We start from the raw sequence: 13,947 nt of genomic DNA on the forward strand, positions 1-13,947 counted from the left end.
GCTCAACGGTTGGCGAGCAAACACGTAATATTACGTGGTTGGTGCAGAATGCGTTAAGTAAGTCAGTAGTATAACATTTCAAGAAGTGAGACGTTTTTTCTTCTTTTCCCAAGTAGGCAGCAGTAAGAGAGGTAGGATTTGAAATAGTGGATAGTAGCAATGTTTTGGCTGAATATACTGTATATTTAAAAGGTTAAACAGTCGCACTGGTTTAGTTTAGTTTGATCCCCCTTAGTTGTAGTTTTCCCGGTGTGTTACCTCTCGGGTATTTTCACTGTTTGTTACTTGTTACCTGACCTACTTTGTCTTGTTACCTGACCTCGGGTGAAATGTATGTAAATAATGTGTTTTTCTGTTCTGTAAAATATTTGTTGTTGTTTTCTTGGACCCCTGTAAGATTAGCCCTCGCTATGGTGTCAGCTAATGAAGACCCCCTAATAAGTAGTATAGTCTACTCACTTCCTCTCACAGGATTTGAATATAGTGTCATCACAGGAGCGTCAATGAGAACGTGTGACGTGGATTATCAAGAGGTGGAAAGTATAAACACTCCTCAGTTCTGTTAGTTTGTGTACACACTGCATTCCTGAGGGTGTTGCACGGAGGTAATACATTTGAACACACACATCACATTTGAAAGAAAAATGTATTCTAATATATTTTTACGAAACAAGATATTGTGTACTATGCTGTGTATAATATATGCTTTCTTACAACACTTTGTTCCAGCATGGACAATTCATCTGAGGTGACCTCTATTATTCTGTCTACATATTATGGGATGGAAGAAATGAAGCCCATGTACTTCTGCGTTATCCTTTTTTTATACCTCTTTATTATTGCTGAAAATGTCATGTTAATGAGAGTGATCTGTGTTGAGAAATCATTGCACGAGCCAATGTATTTGTTGGTGTGTAGCTTGGCAGCTAATGGCCTCTATGGAGGCACTGGTCTATTGCCAGCGATGCTGTGTAACATCCTCTCACATTCACACGAGATCTCTCTACCTTACTGCAAACTACAGATCTATGCTTTTCACACATATGCTTGTATTGAATGTACTATTCTGTCAGCAATGAGTTACGATAGGTATGTGGCCATATGCCATCCACTGCAATATCATGCAATCATGACACTGACCAAAGTGTACAAAATCATTGCATTTACTTGGCTTTACCCCTTGATAGCTTTTCTCATTCACTTTTATTCAATAGTTCTTCGGATACGGTATTGTAAGAACTCTTTAGATAATTTATACTGCATTAATTATGCCTTGATAAAACTGGCCTGCTCAGATACATATGTTTTTAACATAGTAGGTGTGGTATGTCTTTTTTTGTATACAGTACCACAACTAGCGATGATCATTTACTCATACATACGTATATTTATAATATGTGCCTCATCAAGCAAAGAGTCTAAGATCAAAGCCCTGAAAACCTGTGGTCCACACCTGATTGTAGTAAGCAGCTACTATATCGGGGGCTATCTTGAAGTATTACAGACACGCTTTGACCTCAGTCATTTATCATATAGTTCTCGGTTGTTTTTTGCCCTGTTCTATGTTGTTTGTCCTCTCGTGCTTAATCCAGCGATCTATGGAGTATGTATTGAAGCCATAAGAAGACCACTATTTAAAATGTTCCAAGGTAAGAAGAGAGGTTTGATACCAATGTAAGAGCCAAGAATGCTTATTAAAAATAAAAAATAAATAAATATATATATATATATATATATATATATATATATATATATATATATATATATATGACATTTCAAATGTATTACTGCACAGTGGGAAATTACAGAAAAGATTAGAAAGACCAAAATGATGATGTAAACAAAGGTAATGAATAAGTATTTGAACCAATAACATATCTGATCATTTGTATTTAATTTTTTTATAATTTTTTAGACATAACATAAAATTAGACATACAAGCATTAACAGTAAACATCCAATGAAATCACCATTTAAATAAATGTAGTATACGAGATATACACCTAATACTTGCTATCTAATACCCTACATACATATGCTCTCGCTTGCCGAGCCCCCCCCCCAGCCCCCCCCCCCCCCCCCCCGGACCCCCACTTGGATAATCCATCCATTATCATTCGCTCCTAACCAGGCACTACAATTCATATGCTATCTTTTATTCTCTCCACCACTTCTAACCAGATTGCAATTTTGGCTTCACTGACACCTAAAATTCTTGCTGTAGATATTTTTAGATAGATCACATCGAGATATGTAAGAACCCATCCGACAAATTTTTTCCGGTTGAAACCATCGTGATGCTATCAGCTTTTTAGCCACTGTGAGACCAGATAAAACTAATCTCTTTAGCTGTATAGGGGCTCCATACTGAAAAACATCATTCAACAGCAATACAGAGGGGTGTACAGGTATGTTCAGAAATAAGAAATTTGATAATTGCTGGGCCACTTCTTTCCAGAATATCTTAACTGGTGGGCAATCCCAATACATGTACATAAATGTACCCTCATCCCCGTTTGTACATAAGGAACATCTGGAGTCTTGTTTAAGTCCCATTCTGTTCAATCTTATAGGAGTCAAGTATGTCCTATGAATATAATTAAGATTATTTTGTTGATGGTCCGGGTTACGTGACGCAATTCGAACGTTTGCCCAGACTTCTTGCCAAATCAACATTTATTTCCAAGTCTGGTATATCCCTCCTCCAGACGAGGATTCCATCGGATCATAATTTTACCACTGTCTCCTTTGCAAGAAAAGGAGAATAAAATGCCCTCGACACCAAAAATATTTGGATTATATTGCAAGTGCGTGCATATACTGTATGCAGTAGATCTCTCAAATTGTTTTCCATTTGAACAGTTTCGATTCCTTGAAATGTGTGATGGCTTGTCAGATTGAGTCAGATGCAGATGCATGAATTGTGTTGTGAGTTTGAATGCCCGTTACCTGGGGTCACATGTCATTCCCTCTCTCACGTCTTTCTCACACTGTATCGAGTATGTAGCAGTATTGCCATAAAGAAAATTAAACGTTCACTACTCGATACACAAAATCTTGTTGGGATCATCTTCAGTGCTGAAGTGATTGTTCCAACATAAAACAAATGTGTGTTATTTTTTTACTAAGTGTTTTGGCAAACATCATTGCTATGATTTTTCTAATCAATAACATCCACCATTAAGTAAAACTGTGTAAGAGCCTTTTTACATGTTCTATGCCCCCTCTGTTGATTCCTTTAAGTCCAGGCTCAAAACACACTTTTATTCTCTAGCCTCTGTTGATTCCTTTACGTCCAGGCTCAAAACACACTTTTATTCTCTAGCCTCTGTTGATTCCTTTACGTCCAGGCTCAAAACACACTTTTATTCTCTAGCCTTTGGAACCACCTGTCCTGATACAGTGTTTTGTACCTATATTAGTTGATTTGTGCCTATGATGTTTTTAATTTGTTGATTTGGGCCAATCAACTCTGTTTTTATTTTATTCTGTGTAATTTTACTACCTGCCCTGGTCTGTACAGCACTTTGGTCAACGTGGGTTGTTTTTAAATGTGCTTTATAAATAAATGTACTTGACTTGACTATATGCTATCTGTGACTGTCCTGCATGTAAATTTCCATTTTGTCATTTAGCTGACGCTTTTATCCAAGTTCTGTACAACAAGTCATCAGCAAGGGCACAACTCTATCAGCTGCAGTAACAATGTTCATCAAAGTGTCGAGTGCTACAGTGTAGGTTAGTATATTAGTACAAGTGCATGACAGTAATGTTAGTTAATTTTTTTTAGTTATTTTTATATTGGTTGAAGAAGTGTGTCTTTAGTCGACGGCGAAAGATTGGACGGGTTTCGGCTGTCCTAACTGTGGTGGGAAGTTTGTTCCACCATTGTGGGGCAAGGACTGAGAATAGGCGGCTTCTCTTTGATGACCCTCCCGGAGCTCGGATAGGAGTAGGTCTGAGGCGGTCAGAAGATGCAGAGGGTAGGGGTCTTGTTTTTATAGCTAAACAGATCATTGTATTACATCTCTAACTACACACCCTTAGTTAGAGATGTAATACAATGATCTGTTTTAGCTATATGTGACATAATCTTTTCATAGCCGGGTTCATCACCCATTCCACATGAATCACGTTGACCCTTTTAGAATCTGCCAGTTTTCAGTTAATAAGGATTAACTATTGAAATATTTTATTTGCAAGCATGCAATTTGAAGCCGAGTTATAGCAAGTGGTCACAATTTAGTGTGTGAAAACCAAACAATTAAATTGAAATGTGTACTTGTAAATAGCCTGTAGTTAAGAAAGAAATATGTCTCAGAACACTTTCCAAATACTACATCGACCAAATCCGTATGATCCAAATGCAGGACATTTGTTGAAATTGCGGGACAGTACTGAATACGTATGCAAGAATCATGTTTAAATAATGTATTAATCATTTTGATCAAAATATAAGCATTTAATGTATTAAAAACAATATTGTTGTGTCTTAATAGCTAATTATACTATATAGAAGATGATACCATGCAATCCAACATGCTGTTAAATTACTTACTGACGGTACCGACCCATAGAGGTTCCCGAGTCCTATGGCTATAGTTAAGATGTACATGTACCCTGTGATCTCTCTTGTAATGTGATACTGAAGTGCATACATGATCTACACTGGCTTTCTTGATTCTAAACCTATCCAGAACACTACAAAGTAAAAGGAAATTCATTCAATGATAATCTGACAACATTTTACAATTATTAAAATGATAATACTTTAATTACTATATATATATATATATATATATATATATATATATATATATATATATATATATATATATATATATATATATATATTCTTTAACTTGAATTAACATTTGACATGTAAATATATCACAGGTATATACAGGATGTATAATAACATGAGTAGGCCTACAAAGAGTGTTATCCTGCATAAGTGAAATACATATAATATACACTTACCAATTTAAATGCAGTGAACAATAGGAAACAACTCGTAAAGAAAATCTAAGTAGCCTATGGGGAACAGTAGGTTAAGCAAATGGCTGTAACAGTATATTTTTTTAAATAATAATTGTAGGTCAATATAAATTGCACCTTCATTACTGCTTCCAAACCTCAAAAGGTTTCAGCATCATGGAGAGCACCATAGTGCACATACTGTATCGGCCTTTAGTGCTTGAGGAATTCATATTTATTGCTGGACTGTGCAGCTTCAAGTAAACCTTTCTGACCTAGAGCATATTTATAAAAAATATTGACATGTCAGAGAAATTCACATTGACTTGAATTTCACTCTTCACAGGCTCCATGCTGCATCTATTTCTCTGGTGTTCATGAGGGAGAACAGCCTCTCCACTAACGCATTAGTGACAGGGATGCTCAGGAAGATTGAAGCCAGCTGGGTCAGGTTGGGGGTCTGCATGTCCTTCAGCAGAAGGGCGAAACTTTAGTTTGAGAAGTGGGGGGGACACATTATGGGATGGGAAATATGTGCGCACGATTGATTTGTTCATACATGCGAAGAATGTATCTCAAATCATACCCACGATTTCCATTTAACCATACTTTTTTTCATTAGCCATACTCCTCTCGACATAAGATAATAAGATATTCCTTTATTGATCCCCTTGGGGAAATTCAGGAAACAGAATGAAGGAAAGAAGGAAATGACATGTCATTGCACAAACGCACACATCACAGAAAAAGTCTTGCATACAGTATTAATCAATAATCAATATTACACAGCAGAGAATAGTACTAAAGATGTGTTGTTACGGCCCCTGAGGTCTAAGGGTAAAAGGGCTGTAACATAAATATTGGTTGATAAAAAGGATGACCAGGTTTGTAAACAAAAACTATATTTATTGATAAAGGAAGCACAGGTAACTCAAGGGTGAGCCAAGGCCAAAACAACAAACAAACGCCACTATTCTCAAAACAAACCAACCTAACCTATGGTAAAAATAAATTACATTCATAACCTAAACCATTAACTAACAAAAACAGGAGAAAACAATACCCAAATTAAATGGCGGCTCACCCCATCAGTGCTTCCTGAAAATGAGAAAAGAACACATTAGTAATACAATACAGAACAGATATATATTTAAGGCAGAACAGAAAACTACTGCCAACTATAAGTATAGCAAAGCAAAGTAAGCTACAGGATACAAGCTCTATGGCCTCTAACAGTTTTATTAACAGCAGCAGCAACAACAGTTGCAGTAGACACACTGGCACCTTCATTAACTCATTCAAAGCCACGCCCATATGACCAAATTAGGGCTAGCGTGCCAGCACTGAAGTCAATGGGAGGACGGGGACATTTGCGAACGCTTAAACTATATCTTAAATTATGGCTATGGGTCTAATACACCCGTCGCTTATCAATGACTTGCTTGCAGTCAACACACACACACACACACGCGCCGATGCCGGTGATAGGAACATCTGATTACCCCAAGATTCGTAACATAAATTCCTTACCTCACATCAGATTGTAATGTTTGTGGTACAACATTAATGAAGAGATGGTTGTTTTGTATCAGAGCGTTTACTCAGTGTAGTTCCAGGCCACATTACACAACACAACTGCTAACCGTCAAACCCTCTCGCCACCTAGGCTACTGCCTGTGACGTGATGACGTCACTGCGTAGTACAGTAGTTTGGATTACGACACAGATTACTTTCACTGTGGTCCCCACTCAATCCATTCTCCCATCTCTCACTCACGCTTACACACACTGGGACATACACACACGTACATACATACACGCGCACACGCGCACATACAGGCATACACACACACACACACACACACAGGTACACACACACACACACATATGCACACATACACAAATAAACAAATAAACAAACAAACAACAACAAAATGTATATTAAAATAAAAAGACAATAAATAAATCGTAAGTAAATAAGTAATAAGAAATAAAAGTGCAAATGTCGGTATTGTAAACAGTGACAGTTTATAGCACCCGGTTGCTCACACCCGCTTAGCGATGGCTACTCCGACAGGGAAGGGTCCGGGCCGCTGCGTGTTCAGCTCCCGTTCCCAGACCCGACCCCGTGGGGGCGGGGTTTGACAGCCACGTGCAGGCAACCAGGCACTTACACGCAGACAAAGAGCCTCAACAGATCAGCTAATCTAATCTGCTAAAACTCCATGTCTATTAGATATGACACATTTATAAGACTATATTATGAATTTCCAGTTGAGTATAGAGTGGATTCCAAAGTTCTTGAAATAAGTGACCCTGGTTGTGCTTTTCAAGCATTATCTTTTCTAAGGGAAGAAACTGAGATATTTGTTCTATGAACATATTGAATGTTGGTGAAATTTCATTTTTCCATAGAAGAAGTATATATTTTTTTGCAAAATATGTTATGTATACCAACAGTCTGCATTTTTTTTGGTCTAAGTGGCCGTTTGTTATATTATTTAATAGATAGACACATGGTGATAACTCAAATTCCAGCTCCATGACAGATTTAGTAAGTAAGTGAATCTTGTTCCAGAAATGCTTCAATTTGCTACATTGCCAGAACATATATGTTCCTTCTTTAATTTTACATCTTGGGCAATTCTGTGAGTTTTCTTTCGAGATTTTGTGCATTTTTACAGGAGTAAGGTAGAATTTATGAATACATTTGAAATTACTTTCTTTGATCTTAATGCTTGTAAAGGGAAAGAAAGTTTGATCACAGATGTCTTGCCAATTGTTTTCTTCAAATTCCGTTGCCAGGTCCGTCTCCCAGCACCTTAATAGAGCTGGGAAGACTGTTTGGCATTCATTAGTTAGAATGTCATATAGTTCACTGATTTTACCTTTAATTGTGGATGAGGTAGTTCGTTTTTCTTCCAATTCTGTCATTTCAAAGCTTAACTTGTTTTCTTTAGTAAGTGAACTTAAAGTGCTTTGATTTTGCATATATTTTAGGAAGTCTGAGTTAGGAATATTATTCTTCACTTAGCTCCTGAAATGCTTTTAATTTCCAGTTTTGGTGAAAACTGTCTTTAAGTTGAGTTACCCCCAGTGAAAATATTTTTTTAGGTCAGGGTTTTGATGAATATGGTGAATAAACAGAGATGCATTTAGTTATGCCAAACTTTTTTGAGCAATCTATCCATGCAGACAGGGTATTCACAACCGTGAAGTATTGCTTTATATTTTCTATTTTATCAAAATTCTTTATAAATATAAGAGAGTTTAGAGGTAAAGGATCAACATGTCCCGCTTCTATCTGTATCCAGTGTGAGTCTGGTCCTCCCAATGACCATGATACTATAGTTCGAAGTTGGGCTGACCAGTAGTAGTGTTGGAGATTGGGAAGACCTAGACTTAAGCATTACATCATGCGCAGGAGTGGGTTATGAGTGGTCGTTAGACCCCCCTAGGCATGGTCTAATTCTCATAACCCACGACTGTGCGTGATGTAATGGCTTTTATACAACTGGCGCATTCATCCAACCTTATTGCTATACAATAAACACACATTAATTGAAGATTTATTGACAAAACCATCCGCAGAAAAAGTAGTTCCAAAAAAAAAGAAGAGACGTTGCCTCCGTGAGCAGCACTGTTTCAAGGCATTCCATCTGTGAGCGTGTGTTATGGGATTGAATGATTGATTGATTGAAAATTGTATTACAGATAGACAGTGCTTACATCTTTATACAATTGCCGAATTCATCCAATCGTATTGCTATACAATAAACACACATTAATTGAAGCATAATGGACGTTGCGTTTATGCAGTCAGGTTAGACACCGTTTACAGTCAAAGTTTTGCTTGTACACGGTTGCAATTCAATTCCCCCTCCTCGCAGTCCTCGCCAGTAGCGTTAAAATACGTCATTGGCTATAGGCTTTTTAAACAATTTAATAGGCTAAACTTCATTTTAACTTCTTTGAATCACATTTGTTCATTTCATTTCATTTTTCCCGACATAATGCGACCTGCCTCTACGAAATCCGTGATTCGGTTGCGATACAGATGAATTATGAAGTTAGTGGTTGTTATTGGAATGATTGATTGATTGATTGAAAATGTTATTACCAGATTGCAGAATGGGTACAATACAGTACAGCTCAATACACAATTATTGTTAAGGGGATGCAGACCAGAGAAAGACTTTCGTCTTGTTTACATCAGGGTCCCCCATTTTCAATTCATCATAACATATATGACATACAGATAGACACTGCTACATCTAGACATTTATGACATACCAGATTTACAAATACAGTACTGTTTTTGTAGGGTGATTATGGTTTATTTACATTGATGGTAACATTCCCGGTTATAGTGCAGTTTGTGAAAAGAGTATCTGGGTCGTTATTTTGCCTCTTAGCTGGAACAAAATTCTCAGAACCTTCTGCACCTTCTGCAATGTGCTTTTGCGCAGATGAGCCTGCGAGAACATGGCTATAATTTCGCCTGTCTTAAAAATTTGGGGTCCAATAGGATTGCAGGGAAGACTCACATCTATGGCCAGTCACTATGAATTGAAAATGGGGGACCCTGATGTAAACAAGACAACGTCTTTCTCTGGTCTGCATCCCCTTAACAATTGTGTGTATTGAGCCGTACTGTATTGTACCCATTCTGCAATCTGTTAAATAAAGTTTTCATTCATTCATTCATTCATTCATTCATTCATTCATTCATTCATTCATTCATTCATTCAGTGACAGACATAATCTCCCTCGATTTATATTTTGAATAGGTTGCTTCACAGCATGCCGTCGAACAGTGAAGTGAGCGGTTGTTATTGGTTTGATTGATTGATTGTAGATTGTATTAAGTGAAATGAGTGTCCTTTTGACGAACAGACTTTGCGCGATATTTATTTTGTTCCACAATGACTCATGACCCACCAATTACATTATCCAACATTGTGTAAGAAACTAACACATTCCAGGTGACAGAATCGTTTTTGAATTACACATCCATTCATAAAGATTATTGTCCGCCATCTTGGTTTAATTCCTAAAACCACGAACGGCGGAGTGATTGTAATTCGGTTGTGGGCGGGTTCTGGGATCACGAGCGTGGGTTATGAGAAATAACCACGTCTAACTTGACTGTTTCAGCCAATCAGAATCGAGAAATTTGCATGCCGTTGTATAACACCCATGGACTCAGTCAGTCATTTAATCCTTGGTTTTTTATTGGACCAAATACATTTTGAGATACGGTTATTCAATATGTTAAAATATGTTATAGATAGGTAGCAGGGTACAGCGGTCCCACATGGGCCAAAAGAAAAAGAGAATAAGGCCCTCCCTCCAGTGGCGGCTCGCCACTAGGGGCGCTCGGGCGCCGCCCCCCCTCAGGCCCCTGGTTATATGAGTAGAACAAGAAAAATATTTTTTTTGTTTTTTGTTTTATAGCCCTATAAATAATATAAACATGTTTAAAATGAATAATATTTACTCATTTTAAGTGTTTGTGTTTCCAATGCACAATATAACGTTAATATATAAAATAAAAAATACTCGTTTTCCTGAACAGGAAGTGACTCACCTTATTTTATTTTTATTTTTATTTTTTTTTGGCCCCGGCTAGACGCAATAGCGCTCTGAGTGCGCGTCACTGTGTGATCGCTGTATCCGTCGCAGCCAATCAGTGCGTAACGCGTTGTGCGTTGAAATATGACTATTATGTTGGAATCCGGGCGCGATTTGAAGCGGTCTAGGCAGCAGCGTCAAGAATTTCTGTAGCCGCATTTCGCGGAGACGCTCTCTGATTGGCCGACGTCAGTTTTTTTTCCATAGCAGCATTTCACGGAGACGATCTCTGATTGGCCGAATCCAATTTCTATGTTCCAATTCTAGCTTGGTGGTAGAGATCATAGTTGTGTTGTTGTGACTGAGATGCGAGCTATTTGTCTTAGAGCGTGACTGCAAGTTCTTTCGACGGTTAAGCTTAGGCACTCTTTCAAAGTTGGTTAAGGTTAGAGTTTGTCTTAGAGCATGGCGATAGAACGCCAGGTAGTTTGCAGTCTGTTCGACGCGGAAATGGACAAAGAAATCAAACTACTTGTTGTGTGGTGCTAACTGCTAACAGCTAACAAGCTATATGGCAGTCTGGACAGTGGACTGGATATATATCATCAACAGCGGATTATACACTTTATCAAGCCCTCTGGCTTGATATACATCAACAGTCTGGGGAGTCGGGACAACAGTGAGTGGACCACGTAAACAGTGAGTTAATTCGGTCTCTCTCTCACTCTCTCTCTCGCTCTCTCTCTCTCTCCCCCTCTCTCTCGCTCTCTCTCTCTCTCTCTCTCCCCCTCTCTCTCTCTCTCTCGCTCTCTCTCTCTCTCTCGCTCTCTCTCTCTCTCTCTCTCTCTCTCTCTCTCTCTCTCTCTCTCTCTCTCTCTAATTTCGCCGCGGGTAGAGCATAACCACTCAGACAATGAATGGTAACTTGTTTAAAATGACAATATATACATATGTGTTTCTTATTGAATCGATCTGAGAGAGAGAGAGAGAGAGAGAGAGGGAGAGAGGGAGAGAGAGGGAGAGAGAGAGAGAGCGAGAGAGAGAGAGAGAGAGCTGTGCGTGTTTGTGTTGGGCTATTGGAAACGTGGTTGCATTTGACTGACTGTGATCATATATTGATCGATGGCAATGGTGATAATATTCGCCAATGCGTGCCTTGTACATGTTTGCAAAATGTTTGGTATAGCGCCCCTAGTGGCGAAGCATCCAGCAGCCGCCACTGCCTCCCTCCCTCCCTTCCCCCCACCCCTATACCAGACAGAGTCATTCTGACATTAAAGCATTTATTAATCATTGTTTTTTTTCCTTTTAGCTTTTAAATCACCAGACAGCAGTGACATATGCATCTCTTACATTCCGTATATAGAGAAAAAGAAAAGTAAGAACACAAAATAACAGAATAATAAGCTGAGAGACTAGGAAGGTCAGTCAGATCGCCTCTGTCACATTATCTGCTTCCATACCCTCAAAGAAAGTTAGGAAAGGATCCCAAATATTGTGGAATTTTTCGGTACAACCTCTGACAGTATACCTGATCTTCTCCAGTTTGATATGATGCATGACCTCTCTCATCCAGTGGCCATACACTGGTGGTCCTGGGTCTTTCCATTTGAACAGTATTAGCCTTCTGGCCAATAGTGAGCAGAAGGCCAACATTCTAGATTCCCACCATCTAAAGTGGATGTCCGTTGGGGCCACTCAGAATATTGCAATATATGGAGATGGCTCTACTCCCTTTCCAAATATGTTAGAGAAGGTGTCAAAGATGGCCTGCCAATAGGTGTGCAACTTTGGGCACGTCCAGAACATGTGGAGCAGAGTGGCCGGAGCCTGTCTGCAGCGGTCATATAGGTCTATGTCAGGATATATTTTAGAGAGCCTGTCTTTAGACCAATGCAGTCGGTGTACAATTTTAAACTGGATAACAGCATGTTTAAGGCATATGGAGGACGAGAAAATCCTCACTATTATTTTGTCCCATGTGTCCTCTGTGATTGGCTCATCTAAAGGCCTCTGCATGCTACAGAAACTGCAACGCAACTGCAACACAACATCAGCACGACTTCAACGCAACATGTTGTAGAGGGTCTTGTAGACTGTTATAATAATAATAACTTTATTTGTATAGCACTTTTCATACAGAGGTTGCAGTTCAAAGTGCTTCACAACAGTAAAAAATACAGGCATGAGCGAGCATAGCAAGGTATGGTAAATCACAGTGTTTCACATTAGGATCTAACATCCTAATAGGCTCTCTATTCAGTAATACAAATAATAAAATAGTTTAAAATGATTAAGTTTAAAAATAGTCTAAAAATTATAAAATAGAACGGACATACAACAACAGTAAAAAATACAGGCATAAGCGAGCATAAAAATAAAAAATGTAAATAGCAAGGTTACAGTAAAAAGTGTGATAAGATTGTTCAAGCAGATGAAAATGGCCCAGTTAGGAGAATCAACCTTGGCACGATGTACCTAACTGGAATGGTAAACAACTTTGCTAGATTTAGGTCAAAAGTCATCTTCTCCTCACAACAGAGCATCACTCTAACATACATATGAATTTCATTGGAAGTGTATGAAAGTAGGTAGGGTAAGAATAGCTCTGTTTACAGTTTGATTCAGTAATACAAATAATAAAAATAGTTTAAAATGATTCAGTTTAAAAATAGTCATCAGTAAGAAGTAAAAAGTGTGATAACCGACACGTGAATTTGATAGGCAGTGTATAAAAGTAGGCAGGGTAAGAATAGTGCAGGTAAGTACAATTTGTGTCAGGATATCCCTGATGTTTCTATAATAATATTTCCCCTTGCCACTAGGTGGTAGCAGATATCTATCTTCAGATATTTGCCTGCATTACCCCACAGTGAAATGCCTGAGCAAAGAGATTCAAGATTCAAGATTCAAGATTCAAGAGTTTTAATTGTCACGGCATACAGGTATACAATGAAATGCGGCTGGTCTTGCCCGCGACGATGTGCAATACAGTGGTACAACATATAATATACATAATATAATCTAGAGATGTCTAGCGAGTTGGCTTCTCTGATGTTTTGGGGTAGTTTGTTCCACAGTTTTGGGGCATAGTTGATAAAGGCTGCATTACCGATCCTCTTTTGACTGTTTCTGGGAGCCTCTAGTAGTCCAGCAGCTGATGATCGCAGTGTTCTTGCTGGTGTGTAATTTATTAGAGTGTTGGTGATGTAGCTAGGTCCCTGTCCATTTAGAGCTTTGTATGTAAGGAGAAGGACCTTAAAGTCAATTCTAAATGTTACAGGAAGCCAGTGTAAAGCAGTTAAGACTGGACTAATGTGCTCTCTCCTTTTGGTTCTAGTTAGCAGTCGGGCTGCAGAGTTTTGGATTAGCTGAAGCCTCTCTGTGGTTTTCTTA

At 38.4% G+C, this 13,947-nt stretch overlaps 1 protein-coding gene across 1 annotated transcript; it reads left to right on the forward strand.

Moving 5' to 3' along the window:
• Positions 1 to 853: 853 nt before the first annotated feature.
• On the forward strand, positions 854 to 1,622 carry LOC311233470 (olfactory receptor 2A2-like; the record flags this gene model as incomplete). The annotated part of the gene is made up of 3 exons (XM_084320438.1): positions 854 to 1,232; positions 1,320 to 1,462; positions 1,593 to 1,622. The coding sequence occupies 3 exons, from the start codon at positions 854 to 856 to the stop codon at positions 1,620 to 1,622; spliced, it is 552 nt and encodes a 183-aa protein (XP_084176564.1).
• Between the last annotated feature and the right edge of the window lie 12,325 nt (positions 1,623 to 13,947).

Source organism: Notolepis coatsorum (assembly GCF_963971535.1).
Source record: "Notolepis coatsorum genome assembly, chromosome: 8".
In the NCBI taxonomy this organism is placed as follows: Eukaryota; Metazoa; Chordata; class Actinopteri; order Aulopiformes; family Paralepididae; genus Notolepis; species Notolepis coatsorum.